Source organism: Guyanagaster necrorhizus (genome assembly GCF_019112545.1).
Source record: "Guyanagaster necrorhizus MCA 3950 unplaced genomic scaffold BT62scaffold_2, whole genome shotgun sequence".
In the NCBI taxonomy this organism is placed as follows: domain Eukaryota; kingdom Fungi; phylum Basidiomycota; class Agaricomycetes; order Agaricales; family Physalacriaceae; genus Guyanagaster; species Guyanagaster necrorhizus.
In genome coordinates this window covers 1,275,207-1,297,479 of record NW_025064881.1, presented here as the reverse complement: position 1 = coordinate 1,297,479, position 22,273 = coordinate 1,275,207, and the positions used below count along the sequence as shown (strand labels likewise).

General features: G+C 48.8%; 9 protein-coding genes across 9 annotated transcripts; 4 read left to right on the top strand and 5 right to left on the bottom strand.

The window, feature by feature from the left end:
- Window positions 1–504: 504 nt before the first annotated feature.
- Window positions 505–3,352, bottom strand: BT62DRAFT_274214 (uncharacterized protein). The gene is made up of 11 exons (XM_043180332.1): window positions 3,244–3,352; window positions 2,845–3,178; window positions 2,596–2,712; window positions 2,464–2,543; window positions 2,334–2,410; window positions 2,153–2,283; window positions 2,014–2,102; window positions 1,842–1,957; window positions 1,087–1,787; window positions 816–1,036; window positions 505–762 (listed from the first exon to the last, which is right to left on the bottom strand). The coding sequence occupies exons 2-11, from the start codon at window positions 3,085–3,087 to the stop codon at window positions 627–629; spliced, it is 1,911 nt and encodes a 636-aa protein (XP_043045481.1). The 5' UTR covers window positions 3,088–3,178; window positions 3,244–3,352; the 3' UTR covers window positions 505–626.
- Window positions 3,353–3,387: 35 nt separating this feature from the next.
- On the bottom strand, window positions 3,388–6,050 carry BT62DRAFT_941002 (uncharacterized protein). Its single transcript, XM_043187776.1, has 11 exons — window positions 5,786–6,050; window positions 5,531–5,725; window positions 5,395–5,480; window positions 5,273–5,343; window positions 5,095–5,222; window positions 4,956–5,044; window positions 4,782–4,897; window positions 4,025–4,725; window positions 3,754–3,974; window positions 3,460–3,701; window positions 3,388–3,408 (listed from the first exon to the last, which is right to left on the bottom strand). Exons 1-10 carry the CDS (start codon window positions 6,023–6,025, stop codon window positions 3,488–3,490), a joined length of 2,061 nt encoding a protein of 686 aa, XP_043045480.1. The 5' UTR covers window positions 6,026–6,050; the 3' UTR covers window positions 3,388–3,408; window positions 3,460–3,487.
- Window positions 6,051–6,406: 356 nt separating this feature from the next.
- Window positions 6,407–8,797, bottom strand: BT62DRAFT_926181 (dihydroxyacetone kinase 1; the record flags this gene model as incomplete). The annotated part of the gene is made up of 8 exons (XM_043184967.1): window positions 6,407–6,889; window positions 6,946–7,090; window positions 7,151–7,962; window positions 8,129–8,275; window positions 8,326–8,343; window positions 8,395–8,476; window positions 8,525–8,632; window positions 8,688–8,797. Coding segments are annotated over 8 exons (1,780 nt in total), but the record flags the coding sequence as incomplete, so codon positions are not given.
- Window positions 8,798–9,454: 657 nt separating this feature from the next.
- BT62DRAFT_999727 (uncharacterized protein) lies at window positions 9,455–10,409 on the top strand (the record flags this gene model as incomplete). Its single annotated transcript, XM_043190840.1, has 6 exons — window positions 9,455–9,550; window positions 9,610–9,775; window positions 9,810–9,826; window positions 9,885–10,030; window positions 10,099–10,322; window positions 10,375–10,409. The coding sequence occupies 6 exons, from the start codon at window positions 9,455–9,457 to the stop codon at window positions 10,407–10,409; spliced, it is 684 nt and encodes a 227-aa protein (XP_043045478.1).
- A 2,388-nt stretch (window positions 10,410–12,797) lies between these two features.
- BT62DRAFT_926180 (uncharacterized protein) lies at window positions 12,798–13,849 on the top strand. Its single transcript, XM_043184966.1, has 4 exons — window positions 12,798–13,120; window positions 13,168–13,314; window positions 13,364–13,567; window positions 13,621–13,849. Exons 1-4 carry the CDS (start codon window positions 12,853–12,855, stop codon window positions 13,743–13,745), a joined length of 744 nt encoding a protein of 247 aa, XP_043045477.1. The 5' UTR covers window positions 12,798–12,852; the 3' UTR covers window positions 13,746–13,849.
- BT62DRAFT_881637 (uroporphyrin-III C-methyltransferase) lies at window positions 13,821–15,644 on the bottom strand (the record flags this gene model as incomplete). Its single annotated transcript, XM_043182677.1, has 2 exons — window positions 13,821–14,432; window positions 14,481–15,644. The coding sequence occupies 2 exons, from the start codon at window positions 15,642–15,644 to the stop codon at window positions 13,821–13,823; spliced, it is 1,776 nt and encodes a 591-aa protein (XP_043045476.1).
- Window positions 15,645–16,105: 461 nt separating this feature from the next.
- BT62DRAFT_940988 (uncharacterized protein) lies at window positions 16,106–17,268 on the bottom strand. The gene is made up of 6 exons (XM_043187775.1): window positions 17,116–17,268; window positions 17,026–17,063; window positions 16,783–16,976; window positions 16,657–16,734; window positions 16,544–16,609; window positions 16,106–16,496 (listed from the first exon to the last, which is right to left on the bottom strand). The coding sequence occupies exons 1-6, from the start codon at window positions 17,150–17,152 to the stop codon at window positions 16,400–16,402; spliced, it is 510 nt and encodes a 169-aa protein (XP_043045475.1). The 5' UTR covers window positions 17,153–17,268; the 3' UTR covers window positions 16,106–16,399.
- Window positions 17,269–17,362: 94 nt separating this feature from the next.
- On the top strand, window positions 17,363–20,259 carry BT62DRAFT_926176 (uncharacterized protein). The gene is made up of 9 exons (XM_043184965.1): window positions 17,363–17,444; window positions 17,506–17,873; window positions 18,256–18,435; window positions 18,485–18,493; window positions 18,543–18,571; window positions 18,631–18,724; window positions 18,773–18,951; window positions 19,003–19,574; window positions 19,625–20,259. Exons 2-9 carry the CDS (start codon window positions 17,559–17,561, stop codon window positions 19,945–19,947), a joined length of 1,701 nt encoding a protein of 566 aa, XP_043045474.1. The 5' UTR covers window positions 17,363–17,444; window positions 17,506–17,558; the 3' UTR covers window positions 19,948–20,259.
- BT62DRAFT_959913 (uncharacterized protein) lies at window positions 20,230–21,845 on the top strand (the record flags this gene model as incomplete). Its single annotated transcript, XM_043188523.1, has 4 exons — window positions 20,230–20,292; window positions 20,340–20,414; window positions 20,470–21,059; window positions 21,115–21,845. The coding sequence occupies 4 exons, from the start codon at window positions 20,230–20,232 to the stop codon at window positions 21,725–21,727; spliced, it is 1,341 nt and encodes a 446-aa protein (XP_043045473.1). The 3' UTR covers window positions 21,728–21,845.
- Between the last annotated feature and the right edge of the window lie 428 nt (window positions 21,846–22,273).

Sequence of the window (22,273 nt, the reverse complement as noted above, 5' to 3'; positions counted from 1 at the left end):
GCCCAAGTCATGATAGTCCGCGAAGTCGTCCCTGTCATGGGCAGCACTAAACGACCGTGACTTTACCCGCGCCACCGCGATCCTGGACCGGAAGGCCGACAACAAGACACAGAAACTACATGTAGCCCCACAGCCACAGAGTCAAGCTGAAAGGGTGGATCCGTCGCGTATGTATTTATTAAACGGCGCAATGCAGTGCGAGAGACCAATTCCATGACATTATGGAAAAGGAACTTATTGGATGCAACAAAGAAAGTTTACGGGGGTCAATCAATCCAAAGCGAAAAGTGGAGAGGATAGACGAGAAGTCTCCGCCATTGAATTTTGCAGTGACTCGAATGGGTAAATCGATGAAATCTGAGTTGTCGCATCATTGCCACTGAATCCGTCGTCATATGCAGGGTAGGTAAGATAAGGATGACGAGAATAAGGTATTCATTTATCGACCAGCGCGATTGGGAAGAGGGATACTTCTCGGTAGATTTTCATTCTCCGACTAATTGCAAAATACAGTGCTCAATAGAAGTACATACGACCATCGTCCAGTGTGTCTCGATATCTTTAATCAGCGCTAGAGCTGGCAGCGTCGGAATGGGAGCTGGACGCTGGCGCATTAGAACTCGCAGTTACGGTACCGGCTGTGGATCCACCGAACCAATCTTCAATGCAGCGTGGAGAAAGACACCTCTCCCATTGCCGGTATTGTATGACATGTTCACAGGCCAATCCCAATCATCCGAAGACACGCTGGTTGTGCTGTGCCTGTGAAGAGATAGCTAGCATCGGGAAAATATGAACACTGTTGGGGAACTTACGCTTCAAGCAAATGATCCTCCAGCTCGCGACCTGAGCACCTCAAAACTTTACAATGACTGCATACAAGTTTCCCCCGCGAATAGGAAGAATCCTTTGACGTATAGCTAGTGTACCCAGCTTCTTTGTCTAATTTCTCAAGGGTTTTGACACGTTCCAGTTTTTCTGCATCGTCAAGCAATTTCCACGCATTTGGACTGGCACCCTTGTAGTCTTCATAACACTGAAGTACTATCAGTTCATGTGGGACGCACTAATATCAAAGGAACGTACCGCAGCAGTTTGCCATTGCATGACAAACTCAACCAGATAATTATTGTGATAGTTGTATATTACACGACAGTCCAATGAATTCATATCTTCACACGTTGCAGTCTCTGGGTTTAGGCCACATGTTTGAATGATATACTGCACCTTTTTGAGCGCATCTCCGCCGACCGTGTACTGGCTCGCTGACCAAGCCACGCTCGCTCCAGGAGACATATGCATCAAGGCATAGGTCATCCAGTCTTCAGAATTGAAGATTCTCCCACGGTATGATAATGCACAGCAGTGAGCCAAGACATAAGGATATTGGCAGACGCGGCGGCAATAGTTGCAGGAGAAAAAGGCTGTAGCAAGATTGAGATCCGGTTTCAAACCTGCCTTCTCCATCAGAGCTCGCAGCCCGGAATCCTGGGTCTCCCGCCACTTCACTGCAACTTCTGGAAGATGAATCCACGCTGCTTTCAAAGGTTCGGTGATATCCTGATCCAAGGGTGTGTCGAACACTATTTTTGAGAAAGGCTCCAACAAAGCCGCATCCACCGCCTTTGGAAAGATAGGAAGTAGGGGAACATCCCGTGTAGCATCGGAGTAGGCAGTAGCGAACGAACGGGCCCTTGTCTCAACGGCACGAATCATCTCCCGTTCGAGTCTGTCAGCTTTGTGTCGCTCGACTATGGGGACCAAGGCACCAGACATAGTGGCCCATGCTTGAACGTTAAACATCAGCCAAGAAGTATCAGTACAGGAGATATGATACATACCTCGCTCAGTCAAAGGCCTTGGCTGCCTTACTAATTTATGACAGCGCAGTTCATGAATAAGCGCAGGAGTGTGCATTTCCTCGCCCCATCCTAGGATTGTTAGACGCTCGATAACTCTGATATCAGGAGATGAGCTGAGCTTGTATAACAATCGAAGTAAAAATGTAGTTACTTTTCGAGCCTCTGGGAGCGGAGGTTATCGAGCTCATTGGTGCGATCTTCTGCACGGCTTGTAGACCATTCATCACATAACAGTGCATTCTGTAAGTTTCATCACATGATGATCATGACAATTATGTGGATGAACATACATGTTGTAAGGTCGTGTACATAACCCGTTTTCTCCTTACCCAACCATCCATTGTTTCATCACACAATGTCTCGGATTCTTCGCGCAGGGCATTAATAGCTGGCACGTAATAGTAGCCATGACGTACTCTTCCTGCAATAGACGTGTCCAAGCGTAGGATCGACATCATGGGAAGTGCTTACTGTAACGTCGTGCCGGAGTCCAGAATTCAAATACGGGAACAAGACCAGAAAAAGCATCGGGGACGATGGTGGTGAAACTACAGGAAGTGTATAGGATTAAAAAAAATATGGAAAGAAGGAAACGACATACAGGTCAGAAGTCTCTAGACATTGCCTGCAATATTTGGTCCTTGACTCCCACTGGACGAATTTCGTCAGGCACAAACAATTCTGCCAATGTCGTCAGAACGTCGAGAGACATACAAGGGACAGCTTTGCTCACGACACAGTGCTTATCATAGGCCAAATGAGCATATTTTGGTTCGCTCAGATCGTCGGGCAGGGGTGGTAACCCTTCAACGTTTCCTCGTGCTCTCTTCCAGACAAAAGTAGATGGGCGCTGAAGCAGAAGGGCGCGAAGGTCTTTAGTTGTACGAGACAGTCGGAGGAGGTCGAGAGGCTCGAGATTAGAGAAAATCTAGAGAACATCTAGCTGTTGCTTAGCTGTGATGTGACACTATGTTAGACTTGCCTCGAAAAGTATGTCCAAAGGCGTTTCCGCCACTTTCTGGAGGAGTCTACGTATTCGGCAACGCTTTGGAGCAGCTGGGGTGAATTTTTTCGCATCTTGGCCGGCTTTCTTGGGGCGAGACTTCTTGTTGACGGGGGCCTCGTCTGCATGATCATTGCCGTAGTCATCATCTTCAGGCTCAGACTCGGTGCTTTTGTAAGTCTTCCTAGTTGCTGCACGCTGCGATCGACGCAAAGGTGCCATGATGGCAGAAGGTGGTCACGGTTGTTGGTTTTGAATTTGAAATGATGATTGCGTGATCGCACCCATGGGGTACCGAAAGGTTTAGAAGAAGCTGTCCATAAGGAGAGATCCCTCAGGATTATTATTCCTCGAGACTGTATACGCACGCTCACTCACATCAATAGATGGATAGTTGTCTGCGCACTAGAGACTAACGGGGTTATAGTAAAAGTTCGGCAACTTAGGACGGAACATGGTTGCGGTGGCAAGTTCACCGGAAACATTTCCTCTACCATTGTCTTTCTGGACAATTTACTTTGAATGTGCTGCAGGATTTCATGTCTATGCTGTTCGTTACAGTCATCAACAAATAACTACATTTTAATTACTTACGAGCATCGCCCGATGTGTCTGGATATACTTAATTAGCGTTAGCCTTAGCAGTATGGGGTTCGGAATCGGCAGACGCTGCCTCATTGGAATCCACCGTGGACTTCGCGTTGTCGTTCTCTTCTGATCCAATAGATTTCTCTTCAATATGTGGGTGAAGAGATACACCTTTCCCATTGTCAACACAGGATGCCATGTTTACAGGCCAGTCCCAATCATCCGAAGACACCCTGGTTATGTTGTGCCTGTAAAGAGACAGATCGCATCAGGAAATGTGGACACCATTGAGGCACTTACACTTCAAACAAATGATCCTCCAGGTCCCGACCTGCGCACCTCAAAACTTTACAATGACTGCATATGAATTTCTCCTGAGAAAGGAAACTCTCTGACGCATAGCGAACGTATCCAGCTCTTTTGTCTAATTTCTCAAGGGCTTTGACACATTTCAGTCCTTCTGCATCGTCAAGCAGTTTCCACACATTTGGACGGGCAGGGGAGTGGTCGTAATGACGCTGCTGAAGTAAAGTCAGTTCATTTGATACGCACTAATAGCAAAAGAACCTACTACAGCAGTTTGCCATTGCATGACAAACTCAGTCGTAGAAAACTGACTGCAATTGACACATATTACACGACAGTCCAACGAGTTCATGTCCTCGTACGTTGCAGTCTCTGGGTTTAGACCACATGTTTGAATGATACACTGCACCCTTCTGAGGATTTCTCCGTTGACCGTGTACTGGCTCGCTGACCAAGGTACGTTCGTTTCGCGACACATATACATCAGCGCATAGGTCTTCCAGTCTTCAGGATAGAAGCTCACACTATACGATAATTTACAGCGGTGAGCCAAGACATAAGGATATTGGCAGACGCGGCGGCAATAGTTGCAGGAGAAAAAGGCTGTAGCGAGATTGAGATCCGGTTTCAAACCTGCCTTCTCCATCAGAGCTCGCAGCCCGGAATCCTGTTTCTTTCGCCATTCAGCAGCAGCTTTTGGAAGCCGAATCCCCGCTGCTTTCAAAGATTCGGTGATATCCTGATCCAAGGGTGTGTCGAACACTATTTTTGAGAAAGGCTCCAACAAAGCCGCATCCACCGCCTTTGGAAAGATAGGAAGGAGGGGAACATCCCGTGTAGCGTCGGAGTATGCACTAGCAAACAAACGAGCCCTTTCCACGACCCTGATATTCATTTTCCGTTTGAGTCTGTCGGCTTTGTGTCGCTCGAGTATGGGAATCAAGGTACCGGACATAGTGACCCATGCTTGAACGTTAAGCATCAGCCACCAGAAGTATTGGTGCGAGAGATATGATACATACCTCGCTCAGTCAAAGGCCTTGTTTGCCTCACTAATCTGTGATAGCGTAGCTCATCAATAAGATTAGGAGTCTGCATTTCCTCGCCCCATCCTAGGTTCGTTAGACGTTCAATGACTCTAGTATCAGGAAGTGAACTTGCATAATAATCGGAGTAAAATCTAAACTTGTAATTACTTTTCGAACCTCTGGTCGCGGAGAATGTCAAGCTCGTTGGCGCGATCTTTAGCACACCTTGTAGACCATCCTTCGCATAATCGAGCATTCTACAAATTCCATCGCATGAAGGTCACGACAATCATGCAGATAAACATACAGTTTGTAACGTGCTGTAGGCAGCCCGTTTCTCCGATACCCAAGCATCCCACATTTCATCGCGCAATGACTCGGATTCTTCGCGCAGGACTTTAATGGCTGGCACGTAATAATAGCGATGCGGGTCTTCTGCAATAGATGTGTCAAAGTGAGAGAACGAAATTATGGAAAATGCTTACTACGGTCTGCTGTACGAAATTCAAACATGGGGACATAACCAGAAAAAGTGTCGGGGACAGCTCTGATGAACCTGCAAGAACCGTATAGGATAAACACACATAGAAAGAAGGAAAGGACGTACAGGCCAGAAGCAGAAGCCTCCAGACATTTTCGACAATATTTGGTCCTAAACTCCCACTGAACAAATTTCGTCGCGCGCAAGCAGTTCTGCAAATGATGTGAGACCACTGAAAAGTACGAGATACAACCTGGCTCACGGTACAGTGCTTATCAAAAGCCAAATAAGCAAACTTGGGCTCGTCCAGGTCGTCCGGCAAAGGCGGCAGTCCTTCGACATTTTCGCGCGCTCTCTTCCAGACAGAGGTGGAAGAACGCTGGAGTAGAAGCGCGCGAAGGTCTTTACTCGTGCGAGACAGTTGGAGGAGGTCGAGAGGGTCAAGGTTGGAGAAAATCTAGAGAAAAAGTGGTTGTGGCTTAGCTGTGGCACAACGGTACGTCGGCGTCAGACGTGCCTCAAAAAGTACGTCCAAAGGCGTTTCTGTCACCTTCTGGAGGATCCCACGTAGTCGACGACGCTTGGGAAGAGCTCGGGTGATATTTTCCGCGTCTTTGTTGACCTTGTTGGCGCGAGCCTTCTTCTTGACGGGGGCCTCGCCTGTATAATCTTTGCTGTGGTCGTATTCAGGTTCGGGCTCGATGTTTTTCCGAGTCTTCCTACTTGTTGCGTTCTGGGACCGACACGAAGGAGCCATGATCGACGATGAGCAGAAGGTGTTGGTTACTAATACTAGAGCTGACTTTTGAACACGTGACCGCATCGCTTTATTGTTGTACCAGAAAGGTAACGCCCATTGATTGTCCTCCTTTGCCCGAACCAGAGATACTGTATGCTCCCTCCCATTAATAAGTCTATGTCTGTTTCTCTCTATAACGACAATGTTGTAAAAGGTCAGAACGAAACAGGCGCTCGAGTTCACTAGAAACTTCCGGATTCTTTTCTCGAAATTTATATCATGGTGCTCGGATGTTGTATAAATTCGTACTATGGTGTTAGCGGCTGCCAGGTATTTCCGTCGTGCGTGTTTTTATTTTTCCATCCTTTTTCTCAAAGTAGCTCAGCTTCTACTGAATCTGAGCTTACACTGTTCACCAGGTTTGTTATTCCTTCATTAGATAACATCGATTTCCCAATCGATCCATCTCGGATACAAATACAGCTGCTTTCCATCATTCAGGACTTTAATACCGAAGTTTGCATCTACACGAACAAGGCCTGCAGAATCGTACGAACACCCCACGCTCCAGGATCCGGCACTTGTTCCTTCGTCAACAAACTGCTATCGACATAAGCACTCCTTCCGGCCTTTGCCTTGACGTTCTTCGTATATTCTGCAGCATCCGAAGCATCCTTCACCGCTGCCGGGAAGCCTTGACCCACATTGGTGATGAATGCAGCAAGGGGGTCAACGAGAGTACGCGAAGGAGGACGGGCGCGAGTGTAGGTGTACAGCTTCGCCAAAGCGTCCGACAATGCCAATTTCCATATGTCGTCTGTCACGGTGGTAGAAGAACCAGCGTTGGCTTGGAGTCCTTGCGCCAGGGCAGAAAAGAATATCCTTCATTGCAGTCAACGCGTCATGATAGCAAAGAATATCAAGTGAAGATGACATACGAATAAAGTGCACCACTGGTTCCGCCCATCTTCTTTTCGGCGACTTTGGCAATGTCAACAATGTCGTTTACGAGATCGGTTCCTTTGATGTTGCCTGCAACGATCTCTTCACTGACACCATCGGAACCCGCTTTCAGTGTAAGTCCTACAGAAATCGCGGGTTTTGTCCAGCGTACTGAAGTCACAACAATTAGAAAGAACGTACCACAGTCTCCGTCTCCGGCAATGGTGTCCATTCTGGTGATTTCAGGCTCCTCGTCTACTACGGCCTGGCAAGCACGTTTGATGGCCTCGATGAACCCCTTGGGATCTGCCGCTGAAAGGCTGCCAGCGTCTGTCGATTTGGTAGTTGTCGTTGACTTGAGACCCTTATCCAGCGTGAAGGATGCGTTAGGCTTTGAAGTCGACGTCCATTTCCATCCTGGTGTTTCCGCCTTCGCGTCAAGGAGAGAAAGGACCTGTGAAGCCTTTGGCGCATCCACATCTCCATCCCGGGGAAGGAGGACAAGGGAGATCGAAAACCCAGGCATGTTCAGACTGGTCATGAATGTACCTGAGATGATTCGTGAGACAACAACTTTGCGATTCTTCAGTTCTTCGCTGGCAGAGTGCGTGATCCCACTCAGCTCGAGCTCACTTAGACCTCCGAGATTATTGACAAGAAGTACAACTTCGTCCTTGCCGTCGTTCTTGAATGGAAGGAAGGAGCGCTCCTTATCGGTTGTGGACATGATGAGGTCAAGCAATTGTGGAACGAGCTCCTTGAGAGGCGGGACAGGCTTGATGCGCTTGTTTCCTGGCTCGTTATGGATCCCGAGTCCTATCTCGATTTCGTCTGCGGCCAAGTGAGTTTCACCCGTGGCCGTACCTGGTACATGACAGTGCTCGAGGCCGACACCAATGGTGCCGATGCGGGAAGAGACGTATTGGGCGATGCTGTATACTTCATCGAGGCTTCCACCCTGGGCTGCCAACGCACCGGCAATCTTGTATACAAGGACGACGCCAGCGAGGCCCCTGGAAGTTGCTTTAGTTTTGTTACAAATCCTCTGAGGAAGATGGGAGAGAATAGGTGTCCACCCGTTCGTGCAAGGTAGCAATGCAGCTGGTAATTATCCCAAATGGAGAGATTTTGGATGACTGGAGACACCGTAGAACGATAAGAGCACCAAATTCAATTCACCTTCGACCGACAATGTCTCCTTGCGTCTTACCGACTGCGACGTCGTCACCGACAACTAAGAACTTGACTTGATTCGGTTTCTTGCCGTGCTCGGCTGCATATTGTTCCTTGGCCAAGCCGAAATTCAGAACGTCACCCGTATAATTTCTGCGTCTTTAAGATCCGTACGACCGTTGAAGCGGCAATAGAATACTTACTTGACAACAATGAGGGTTCTGGGTCTACATTAGCATAAGATCATTGTGATGTAGTCCACTACGACTCACCCGGCATCGTTCTCCACGAGATCAATTCCACGACGAACTTGGCTGGCGTTTGGGGATGCAAAGACGCTTCCACAGACAGCCGCTGCACTTGCTGTCAGCCCTGGTTCACAATTGGGCTATTGGCACATACCGCTTAGTATACCCTCTCCAACGAAGCCAGCATGCGACGGCTCATGTCCAGAGCCTCCACCACATATAACGGCGACTTTGGATGGGTCAATAGTTCTTCTGTAGACAACTAAACATCTTCCGTATTGTGAATCAAGTACGATCAATGACAACTTATCACTTGCCTTGATTCTCCGGGTCGTATGCAAGCTGGGGATTGACCGCGCAAAGGCCCTGTAGAGACTCTGATACCAGCGTTGCTGGGGAGTTCAGAAGGTGCTTCTGCAAAGACATGGTGCAGGTCTAAGTTCAAACAGGTTCCGAGTGACCGAGTTCCACCTGACGGGTAGATGGCAGGGCTCCGGCCCGGGAGAAGTAACCTCGGTCCGGGGTGTTTCTTGCCCATAATACATAATACTCACTACTGTACCATTTCGACTAAAAGTCCACTTAACGCCTAACAGACCCCTTGAACAGAACTTATTTCATATAGCAAACACTTACGGGGGGTCTCTGGACTACAAAATTACCATATTCAGCGCTTATTAATCAAAAATTTCTCTGGGAACATGCAAACAATCCTCTTGCCTAACACCTCACCCTGGGTGGACTTTTGGTCGAAATAGTACAGTATCTATTGCGGCGGCTGGTTGCTCCGACTACGAGGTCCAGCTATTAGGCTGTTGGCGTAGTGACACATAAGTTCTACGTCGAGGTCGAGCCATCGCGTCTCCTCTACATCTCTTCCTTCCTCCATTGGGCTCACTCCAATAACAGCTCTTACATTCCTCCGGACCTCTGAGGTGCCATATCTCTCCATGGGTTACGTCGTCTAATTCGGGCTCCCGAGAACTTAGTTCTTACAATTCTCTATTGTCCCAAACCTACCCCTTGTTCATTTCATCAACGCTAGGGTCCCCGCTTTACGATCTCGCCCTCGCGGAGATCTTTGATGAAGTCACTTCCCCTGGATCAGCACTATCCGAAGGAACTCCTCACCATCCTCAGCTCGTTTACCTACGCACCCAACCTCAGACACCTCCGATTTGTAGTTATTATGCTCCTACTGCGCTGCGTTTCCACCCAGACAAAACTCCTTTACCCTAGTCCCATATTACTCATTTGCGCACGTCTGTCTTGCGGGAGGGTGATGGCCCTCGAAGGCCCATCATCAAGGTTCTCCGTCTTTGTACAAATCTTGAAGAGTTAATTGAGCGGAGTGTGCGCCGCTTGGAGCCAGATCCCATTTTCCCGCCGACACTCCAGAAACTCCGTTCGTTGATCTCACACCATTTCGTTTGTTCTAGTTCCTCGTCTGTCTCGTGTTGGAATACTTATCATTCACCATTGGGCCATCAAGTTCGCTCCCGTTATTTTATCAGTTCTTTGCGTGTTCTGGGAGTCAGCTGCAGACTCTTGATATCTTGCATAACGGAGGACTCCATGGACCCATCGGATCAACGGTTCTCATACCTTCCCCAGCTTTGCAAATTAGGTCTCTTTCGGACAACGACAAGGATCCGTCGAGGTTTCTTGAATGCCTCTGTGATTCGAGTACGGTGCTCCCCAGCTTGTCTGTCCTTGAACTGCGTGTAGGCGAGATTTTTACAGGAAAGGGCGGGATGAGTTGTTGGTTAAGATTATCGATAGGCGGTGGCGAGACTCAGGGTTGTCTCGGGTTCGTATTAGGTACAATGAAGCTGGTATCACTTCAAGTGTAGGGACAAAGACTGCGAGTCGAAACTTGTCGTGCATTGATCATCTCAAATCGTTGAAAGTGGAAGGGTTGGATATCTCTATCTTGGTTAAAGGAAATACTAGTGAGTAAATCCTTCCGTGGTACTTGCCGTTGCTGACGTCCTTTCTGTGCAGAGATTCCGTATGACCTGTTAGAGGACAGTGCTTAGAAGATGTCATGCCGATGTTCTATTCAGCTTTTACTCCCTAATGGTGCATGTATCCCGAAATCGAACCATTAAATCGACGTCTCCACAAACTCACATGCCACGCGCAGATCCATTGCCTATTTCTAAAAGCGCCAACACCAACTTATCGTCGCCCGGTTGTAGATTTTAAACAGGGGAACGCCCATTGGAGTTGACACACTCAACAACCCCCTTCCCCCTGCAAGGCGGGAGAGTACAGAGTGAGGAGCAAGGATGGTGATCATAGGATTGGATGTCAGATGACAGCATCAGGGAAGGGTCGACATGGAGGTAGTCGGGTGTGATGAACCCATGAGCCGAGATGGGGGAGCGTCAGCTGGGCGGAGCAGGGCAAAGAATGATCAAGTGGGGCGAACGCAGATGCCAAAGAGGGATTGCATCTTTCTATGGAATACATGACACCGTACACCCTGATACGAGTGAATGCATGTCCCGACGATCAAAACCGATGTTTTCTTGGGATAGCGTAGCGCGGAGACTGGTGAGGATTTTTCCGAATCAGGCGCTGGATATGGATTGTTGCAAAAAGGAACCGTACCGGGCGTCCTCCTACCCAATTCCCGTATTCGCAGCCTCAGGTGCGCGGCTGGAGTGCCATGGATCTCCACTCTGACGTCTACGTTGTCTTCTCTTCTCAAGCTCGTCCTCGATATCGACATGATAAAGCATCATTCAGAGTAGGGGTGCAGAGTAAAAATGAATTTACTCACCGGCACCATTGGTCGTGGCGGTGTAGGACTGAAACTGAAGACGATTCAACTTTCAACGAGGGAGAGAGAGTGACGGATTATTTTCGCTGCTGACAAGTATCGACTGACTCGGGAATGATGTGTATTCACGTTGCGGGACCGGGTGGGTTTACCGAGGCTTGAAAATAGTATCAGGTGAGCAAAACATGAACGATCGAACGATGAGGAAAAGTTGGTCAGTCGTATTTTCCCCCGTCACACAGGCGCGTTGGGCGATGCCGATAAACTCTCTCGCAGAGAACAGAGTAGAGATACTTAGCAGAATGAAAACACCAGATCTAAATACAAGTCTTTCGCCCATCCTCCAAGTCGAACCCGAGCGCTTGACCTCCTTCATGTCCATGGCTTCTATGCAGGTGAACGACCTCACGTCTACTCAGGTGTCCACGATGCTGCGGGGCGTGAATAGCCTCCACTCTGATATCTGCGATCCCCTCCGTAATGAAGATCCTGGCTCTCTCGTCCTGTACGTGATGGGTGAAGGATAATTGCAACAGAGCTTCCAAATAAATATTCATTAAACGCTGGATAGAAAACGTTGACAAAAGAAAGTGCGCACCATAATTATACGTCCTCTCGTCATCAAAGTTCTTCCCTGTGATGGAGTTCAAAGCGGGTAAGCCAAAAAAAAATAAAAACGGGAATGATTAGCAAAAAAATAGGTCAGTTGTGTTTTTTTTTCGTCACACGGAAACGTTGGACGATGTCGATAAAGCATCATTTCGCTAGGAGAGAGTGAGTGTACGCACCAGGGTGAAGACGTAGGTAGTGGTGAAAATCATTTAGAACTGAATACTGAGCTTTTGAGGGAGAGCGAAGCTGACAGATGATTCTCGCTACTGAACGTTTTAAGTCCTGACTGACTCAGGAATAATATAATGTATATTCTCTGTGGTTCACAACCTATGTCCGTCGCGGGACCGAATGGACCTATCGGTGCTTCGAATGTTCGATCCCCATGCTGATCGGAGTGACGAGTCATTGAACAAATCCAAGGAAGGGGGATCAACGGTATGTTTGCTTTCCCATCGACCGAGAAAACACCAATGCGGACGTACGAACTATACGCTCGAGAGGTAAGAAATTACTGGAGAAATCTGATTAAGTAAAGCCCTACTCTTAGTTATTTACGTTAGTGTGACACCTACTACTCTCCTGCCCCACACCCTCTTCTATGATGACGGGTTAAACTCCAGCACACGCACAGTCCCACCTTGCCTTTTAAGTTCTTTATATGAGACGTCTCAATGGGTAGCGGACTCCTTCCCTTCACATCTACATTCAACCCGGTCACCTAGCCAGGCATTCTAGGGCCTACTAGCCCTCCTTTTGTCCCCCCCGCCATAGTAAGCCCGCAGTCCTCCTCTCAGAACTACATACCACATCTAAAGATATGATCGTCGAGCTACATCATTGCGGATGCTGGCGGAGCCACCAGTCTGCTTTCACCCCTTGTTTGCACCCGTTCCAGGGAAAGAAGTTCTGTCACATATGAGGTCATGTAGTACTAACAGCTTATTCTCATGCATTTGCATAATTCACTCGGGAATCTGTACTTAGTCTAAGTAAAAATAGGTTGCATAGGTCACGTGTTCGTGTTCATCTCTCGATCCAACATCCGCCTCGTCGACATCCATTTCATTCACGCCCCCATTATGGCCAGCGGATTTCGCGCCCCACAAATCGACCTTTCCACTGTTCTGCAAGCTGACCATCCTGCAATCGATCTCAGACTGGAATCTTATGAAAACGAGACGCGCAATTTTCTCAAGAACCTCGCCAGATTCAAGGACCTGGTCATAACGCGGGAGACAGAGGATAGGGCAGCATTTGTAGCCGAAACGAAGAGGCTGGCTGAGAAGAGGAAAGAGATAGAGGCAGAGACGAACCAGTGCAAGGTCCGCGAAATCGAGCTGCTTGCAGGTGTGTTCTTTGTCTGCTAGGCTGGCCACGCGTGACCCTACTTTCAGATCTTGCCAGGGAAGCGCAAGAGCGGAAAGATGCAGAAAGCTCTGTTGCCACGTTCAGACGCCAGCTCGCGTCCCTCAAGGAGAAATGTGCTGCCATTGACGGCGAACTTGAAGAGTATCATGCTATCACGGCGAACCTTGAGCGAGGTAGGTCGTTCATGTTTGTCTGTACTCTATTGATATCCGCGCTCTACAGAGCGAGAGAAGGAAAGGTCCACGCTACAAACTCATGCCTCGAGTGTGCTGCCTGACTACCAGGCAGTCGAACGGATATTGGGCTTGACGATAGAGGGCATCGACAAGGAGCAGCAGCTTCTTGTACGATTTAGGCGTATTGACCATAATGATCTAGAGAAGGAATTCAGTTTCGTGTTGGACGTCTCTGGTCCTGGATATAAAGGTACGTGTCAGTTGAATTGCATCGAGAGGAATACACTGATTTGGGGAGCTCAGTTCTTACTTCATCACCACCGTTGCCTCAGCTTCCTTTCCTTGTGGAGGATCTTAACCTTACCAAGAACATCTATGCCTTTATACATGCTGTGCGACAAGCTTATGTCAAACTAGCAAGAGGTTGAGGCGCGCGCGCGGGTGGCAAGTTCCTTAATACTTTATTTTTATTAAATCCATAGCACTTATCTATGTGTACTGTCCTACAATCCATCATTCCATTCGTTCTGCAACCCTTCCCTCACTCTCCAACTGTCTTGACCCAGCCATCTAGCGATTCGGCCTTCGTCCAAGTCAGCACTTTCTTCCAAAACTTCAACGTCTCCCCTCTCCCAGAGCGCCGGGACAGCCCATCCAATGACAAGCATACCTGGCGGCCTCTGTTCACCAATGCTATCCAGTGCTCTGACAATATTCTTGAGCGTCGAATCGATGACGCGCTGATCTGGCATCGATGCTCGTTCAATAAGGGCAATCGGAGTGTGGGAGGGATAGGCGGGGCCATCACGTCGTGCACGCTCGGTGTCAGTGAGAGTGCTGACAACTTGGGGTAATCGTGCCACGCCCATGAGTATGATAAGCGTCCTTCCTCGCTCGTACCCTGGCAGCTGGACTTGTTTTCCTTTTCTTCCAACTCCTGTGCACACGATGAAAGATTCAGCGGCGCCGCGTTGTGTTACAGGTATTCCTGCAAACGTGGGCCCCGCTAGTGCCGAGCTGACTCCTGGGATAACGACGGGCTCAAAGCCGTGTGAGCGGAAGTAGAGAACCTCCTCCCCAGCGCGTCCGTATACCACAGGATCACCTTGCTTAAGCTGCTTGGAGTCAGTCGGTGCTGGAGCTCTCGGAAGTAAAAGACGTACCCGCACAACAGTCAGCCCTTTTTGAGCAGCCTCGACTGTAGCCTCCATCATCTCATTTTGCGCGCCATCTGCATTCCCAGGGAATTTCTTCGCAATTCGTACTTCCACTTCCGATGGAATAAGAGCCAGGATTGCGTCGGGGACCAGTTTGTCAGATAGGACGAGGTCAGCGAGCTTCGTAAGTGCGTTATTGGTTGCCTGTGTAAGCAATGATGGATGACCAGGTCCTGAACCTACGAGAAGAATTCGACCTGGCCGCCGGATGTCCAGAGAATGTATCGACGGGGTGGTCGCTGCCGCAGAGCCCTCCTGGGTCTCCCCCGACAGCACTTGTTCCATGTCTTTTTCTGTCAAGCTCGCAAGCTTGGACAGTGGCCAATACTCACTAACCTGAGCCACCCACTTCATCCTCCTCCTTGCACTCTCCACCGCAGTCTCTAACAAACTTCGTTGTGAAACCGGTCGATTTGGTGTCGACACACCACTATCGTCAAAACAATCCTCATACGCAACGATATCGTTTGATTTCGCCAGAGATCGGAGCTTGCCAATATTTTCGACGGCCAATCCTACTTCCTTTGGCAGCTTCGCTACGATCTCCCTCCTCAACCTCCCTGCCAAGCGGCATCCTTGGCCGTTCGTGGTAACCCCAATCTGGAGAGGTGTGCGGTGACCGGATGGGTCCTCAAATCGATATGAAGAGGTGAAGGAAAAGTCGCACAGGTGCGGCATGTCGGTGGTGTTGACGGGGATGTTCCGGGATGCGCAAGCCTGGTAGATGCGTTCTGCGGAGGAACGAGTTCGTCTCTGAGCGTCGTCGTTCAGGATGGTGTCGGTGATAATGACAAAGGCGATTCCAGGAGTTGAATCCAAGAAGCCTTCGAGGGCTTGAACGTCGTCTTCGTCGGTTTTCGAAGGACCCGGAAGAGTATCCCAATTTACGAAAGAGACCTGGATATGTTCGACTCGCCATCTGATCTCATCGCATGCCGTTTTCAAGCCTCCATTTGCGAGTACAATGACTTTCGAGTCTGCTTCGAGCGCTGAGAAAGCTCGAGAGGCTGCTAATGTCCCGGAACCTAATATCAAGGTCGTTTTGCGTTCCAAGCGGAAGGAGAGGACTAGGGAGGCTCCGCCTTCCGGGCGTGGATAGGACGTCTGCATGATATCGAAGGAAGGAGTACGACAGTCATCGAAATTTTTCGCGAGTTTACACTGAAGTCGCAATGATGAGTAATTCTGGGTCGGCCCGGAATTCCGAGCCAATGGGTACTGCATGATTTCCAGGGTTAGGGTTAGGCGGTCTTCTGCATCCTGGTTCCACGCAGGTCTCCACTCGCGCGACTTATATAATATGCGCTGTGTTCTCTTGGGTGGGTAATAATGTATGTCCTCGGTGTTGCTTCCGCTGCGCATCGATACTGAATTATGTACGTTATCTCACTCCTTCTATATTGTGTTCATGACGTTGCTTTTTTGTTCGTCTTCCTGCAACGTAGCCTCGCGCGTTGGATACAAGTAGAGCGGGTGCCAAGTACTACTCTGAATACCTTGTTCTGCCAGTGATTGCTTGTGTCTAGGCCCCGTGTCCAATAATTCAATGGACGGCCCAAGTTTCGAATTGTCTTATTCTGTGTCTAATTTTCTTTACTCGCCAGCTCGGTATAGTACAAGCATTTGAAAGAAGCTTGACCGCTCCCCGATAACCATCAACCGCCCATTCAACGCTTGCCTGTCTAAGCTCTACCCCGAGGAAGGCAAGGGTCACTAACGGCTTGATCATTATCATTATATTACAGGAACAACTGCATAACTGAGTAAGTGAACAGATGTCATAAATTTGATCGTACAATCAATCGTGTATCGTTCCCGACGGAGAAATGCGTCATTTACATCCAAGAACGGAATACCACGCGCACTTATACGCTAACAAGACCTCCTCGGTAACCGTCACCGCGTCGGGCGGCCTGAACGCCTCGGACAATCACGAAAAGGATGGCCAAAGTAACCAATACCCTAAATTTATGTCAGAACCGAGTGTATCTGAGCATATAAATACACACCATTCTATCCAACAAAATGCCTCGAGCGCATTGAGTTGGCTGCAGTAAACGAACACATCCTGAGTTCTGCGAAAATGTGAAACCACGAAGAGTATCTATGGCAACCCACTCACTTGCAGTTCAACCCTCCTCCAAGGTTTTGGGTTATGGCGGCTGCGGCTGCGGTCCAGATAACCCATGTAAGGAAAAGGCTGTGTCCTGATGAGCATGTACACAGCGGTGACCCAAATAGCACGTACAAAATAAGGTGAGACGCGATGCTAATGAGCACTGATCCTGTGGCGGAATACAAGAATAGAACTAAGTAGAATGTGCTGAATACGATAGTCCATGTTGAGGCGAACAGGACATATCGGACCCGGTCTCTTTGGGATATTCCGTTCTGATGACCATGCTTATTGAATTCAGATGTCAACCAGGCGGATATTGAGAGCTGCGAGAATGTAAGAATGATGTCTGAAGGGTCGATGAAATATACTCACTGTGATGATTGCGAACAGAATGAGGAGACCAAAGGTGACTGCAAAAAACGGCGTTAGTGGGCGCTTAGAAGCGAAAGGTTGTCAACGCACTCGTATGGCCCCGTCGTACGTGCGAATCGAAGGACATTTCAAAAGCGTTACTGTAGATAATTCTTTTACTGTTGGTAGAGTAGAAAGGAGAAGAGGAGAAGATGAAGCAAGCGTAATGGAAAACGTCAGACTTTTATGAACACAAAAGTGGTGAGATCGCAATTTCAATTTTCAACATGACGTCAACGGATACCCGGGCCAGACACGTGATGACAGAAAATCAGAACCTTCCATCTCCGAAATCGCCTTATTGTTCTCTCCAGGAAACGACGACGACTAACCTTCGCCTCCAGCCCGGACTCTGAAGAGGAGCCTGGTATGGAACCAGAGTAAGCAATTCAAATTCCTCGGCCCGCGGTGTCCTAACTAGGAACGCTAAAAATATTTCAGACCAATGTACTTAGTCGAAATTCCATGACATCGCCTCTTGGTGTTCATCCACCATGTCCCCCTCCAAGACACAGTACAATGTCTCTCTCCGTGGCGACGCGATACTCACCAGTCCCAGATGGAACAAGGGCACTGCCTTCACCCTCACGGAGCGCAAGGCCTTTGGTCTCACTGGGCGATTGCCGTATCGCGTCAATACTCTCGACGAGCAGTGCAAACGCGCCTACGACCAACTCCAGTCTCGACACTCACCTATACGCAAGAATTCCTTCTTGCAAAGCTTGAAGAACCAGAACTGGGTGCTTTACTTTGCTTTGTTATCGAGGCATCTTAGCGAACTCGTGCCTATCATCTATACACCGACCGAGGTGAGTGTTCCAGACCCGAATCCTAGTGGGCTTGCCACGTCGTCTCCATGCGCGGGAACAGCGACAAACCTGGTCTCGTTTGATCATCAATATCACACACGCAACGGGCATCTTATTCCGTTAGGGTGCGCTCGCCCTTAAAGACGCATTCAATCTTCTGCATTCAGGGTAACAAATGAACCTGATTATGTGGTCCTATCCAGTCTATAAGCATCGATTACGGTTGTTTTGTTCACTCTGCAACCTCTTATGTTACTAGGAAGTCGAAGGGTAGGCTTTGGCCCTTCGAATCAGGCTCTGCATCCGAGGACCCAGTGTACTGTTCTGCATCCGTGACGGTGGCAAGCCCGTAGTCAATAGACAACTAATACTTCTCTAACAGGCTGATGCAATCGCCAACTATTCCCATCTCTTCCGAAGGAGCGAGGGATTATATCTGACCTTTCCCGATCAAGAGACCATGGAGCAGGACTTCCTCGAAGAGATCAGAGGCAGAAGCATCGATCTCATTGTATGTTCCGATGCAGAGGCGATTCTCGGCATTGGTGATCAAGGTGTCGGGGTATGCATGATCACTTGTTTGCTCTATCATCATGCTCATTTTGTTGCAGGGAATCGGAGTAGGTGTCTGAGATATGGTTCAAAGCGTAGGATTTATCTATTTTCCAGATATCTGCCGCCAAGTCGGTGATATACACGTGCGTCGATTACCATCATCAAGACAGTAGATGACTTCGATTGACACGATATTACATAGACTCATAGGAGGCATGGACCCTTCCAGGGCTCTCGCCGTTACGCTTGACGTCGGTACGGACAACGAGGATCTTCTGAATGACAAACTTTACGTTGCAAGTATACTGTTGCCTAGCTCTAGCGAAACCTCACCATGGCTTTAGGGCTGGCCCAACAAACGTGTTCGTGGAGAGCAATACGATCGATTTATCGACAAGTTTGTGCAGCTTGTTCGAAAGCACTTTCCTCATTGTCTCCTTCATTTCGAGGACTTTGGTGTGACGAATGCCCAACGCATACTCGAACGCTATCGGGACACTCATTCAGTGTTTAATGACGATATGTAAGATGCTCTAGTCACTGATGTTATCACTTTAACCTCACTTTTGTAAAGTCAAGGAACCGGTGCAGTCACTCTCTCTTGTGTCATGTCTGCTATCGGCATCACGAAGACCAAGCTCTGTGATCAGCGATTCATCATCTACGGCGCAGGCTCCGCCGGGCTGGGCATCACGAAACAGCTGCGTGACGCCATGGTTGCTACAGACGGTACTCCGGAAGAAGAGGCCAACGCCAAATTCTGGCTTATCGACAAGCACGGCCTCATCAGGCAGAGTACACCTGATGTTCGAAAGGACCTTCACGCTTTCATTCGATCGGACGAGGAATGGGCATCGTTTGCCGGCGAGATCGGCCTCCTGGATGTAGTTAAGCAAGTAAAGCCGACGGTGCTGATTGGGTGCTCGACTCATGCGGGTGCTTTCACGGAAGAGGTCGTGAAGTCGATGGCGGCACATTGTGAGAGACCGATCATCCTCCCTCTGTCGAACCCGAGCCGATTGGTAGAGGTCCACCCGAGTGACGCGAATGACTGGACGGGCGGGAAGGCATTGTTGGCCACAGGTAGTCCGTTCCCTCCAGCCAAGATGCTGAACGGGAAGGATTATATCATTGCGGAATGTAACAGTATGTCAATTGTCTTCTTTCTTCTACCGTGTTATTCATCGTCCTCTTAGATGCGCTGATCTATCCTGGGCTTGGATTTGGTTCTATGCTCTGTCAGTCTCGCAAGATGACAGACACAATGATTATCGCGGGGGCGCGCAGATTGGCATCTTTGTCCCCAGCGTTGAAAGATCCGGATAATGCGCTTCTGCCAGACTTTGGCGACGCGCCTCAGGTGAACTTTGAGGTAGCTGTTGCTGTTGCTGAGCAGGGGATCGAAGAAGGTGTTGCGGGCGTTCCTTGGTCGAAGGAGGAAGTACGAGCTAAGGCGAAGGCAAAGTTGTGGGAGCCTGTATATGTGGAGTACGTGTATGATAAGCATGGAGAAGACTAGGCAAGGGGAGGTTGGTATACTAGCGTTAGGAGAACAGTTCATAGCCGTCCCTAATTAGTATTGTCGCGTCGCGTGGTTTTGGCAAATTCGGATCGCTTCTTTCACTTCAGCTTCAAGATGGCCAACATAGAACAAATGCTTAGCAGGATGGGGAATATAGATTTCTTTGGAGATCTCACAAGGGCGGCGAAAATGCTAATGGCTGCTGAAAAGAAGGGCCATATACCTGATGACCTTGATTTTGGTGTCGTGCCCGTCTGCGCGTCGTGCAAGCAGAACATTATGCCTCCAAAGAAACCACTACGATGCGGGGCGTGTAAGGCAGTTATATATTGTAACAAAGAGGTTTGTGCTATTCTTTGAATTTCTTTCAAGGTACTGACCGTCTACAGTGCAGCAAACACGACTGGAAGTATGGAACAGGGTTAAGGTTCTCTACTCACAAACAGCTATGTCCCGACAACAAGGTGAAAGAAACCAGTCTCCAAATATTCAACTTATTCCTTAGTGACTCTTCTACAGAGACACATGCTACGTCTCCCGGAGACTCAAGCGATCCTAACTTCCTTTCCTTGGGGCCGCCTCGAAACGGACGGTACCTTCAACAATAGCATCGCCCGGGGCCGCTTCGACGTACTTGGTGGCTCCGGATTCGGTTTTTGGAGTCACAGAGGCGGGCCGATTCCCCACCAGAACATGGGCGAGCTCAGAAAAGCTTTGGCCGAAGGCTCGCCCTACAGCGCTATGCTAAAATCCGAACTCGGTAAATTCGACCACCTCGATGGGAAGGACCTCTTGAGTACGAAGCATCTCACCGATTCTGAAGGCTGGAAGTTGCCTGATAGGCTGATTCCATACCGAGATTTCGCGTCTGTGGGTAAGAAGCCTCAGCTGGTGGAGCGGGAGATTGATGGTTGGGACGCGTGGCACGAATGGCGGAAGCTCCCTAGGGAATCTCCCGCTGCACTTCTTATGAGCTTTCCCCTGAGCGCGTATTGGTTGATTGTTCATTGTTTGGAGGTGACTGGTCCTAGTGCAGGGAGTACGGGAAAGCGGGTACCGCTTCTCATTCATGCCATTGGTGCCGAAGTGGAGTTAAATTATCTTCCTCTGTCAGTAGAACATTTATTTTTTTTAGCAAACGAGGACTAACCATATTTCTATCAGGTTCTCTGAAATAGCACTCTTGTTGCCGTACCATGACATCAAGCTCCTGCTCTTCGGCCAGAGCGTCGAGAAACTCGTCTCAGAGGCGAAGAAATCCCACCCACAATCCCTCGTCGCCAAGTCATCCTCCTCTTCCCCAGTCTTTGCTTATAAAGCTCCAAAGGAATGCGGGAGCGGCTCTATCGAAATATTCTTGCACGGGGATTCACCCACCTCGTCTCCAGACATAGTAGATTCCCGCCGCCCTGACGCGATCATCGCCTTCAATGCCGGCCTTGGGTCGTACAAAGAATGGATCCCCGTCGTCCAGACGGCGCATCTATTGTCGCTTCCTTTTGCTGTCACTAAATACGCGGAGCTGTCGTGCGAGCAGCAGCGTTCGATGTTTCCCCGGATGTTACTTGGGTTTCGTGTGCCTGCGAGGAGGGAATACGCGATTGACTTAAACCCATTCCAGACGCCGGGGCAGCGTGGTATACCGATGTACCGCTTGCCCAATGTGGTGAATGGGTTTACGCTGGTGGTGTGGAAGTCGGACGGTGATATCGAAGCTGGAAGTGAACTTGGAGTTGTGGGGCAAGAGCCTGAGGCCTTAGCGAACACTGGATATTAAATGTGCCAGAGGGAAGACATTAGATTCAAAGCTAGAAATATGTGAACCCGTCGAAGGTCAGGAATGAGATGTAACAAAGAGGGAAGATGCACCAGTAAGCAGTATCCTTAATTACATGCCAGTGATTTAAGATGAGGGTACAAATCAATGATGACATGAACTTTGAGGCCAACAGAGTCTCTCATAACTCAAGACAGATATCTGCATGGATCAGATGATGAAATTTCACTTTGGGGAAAAGGAATTGGCTGGTTGAAGGAAGAAAGGAGGAACAGGTCTATTCTGACACTGCAGTCAAGTTTTACTTTGCTATTAGCAACCTCCTCTTGGGATGAATTATAGTCTCTAGTTGGGGTAAGAAGATCTTTCCAACACATTTCCTTACTAATAACAGATGCTTGTTGCAGGATTATGTTGTTGACAGATAAGATGAAGTTTCCATTTCCAAAGAGTTTGAGCAATGCTGTCAGGAGGTTGCAGCTGGAGAGTAAGTCCTATAGTTCACTTTTCTTTGAGGTATTGTTGCTCTCCAAATCCCCATCCAAA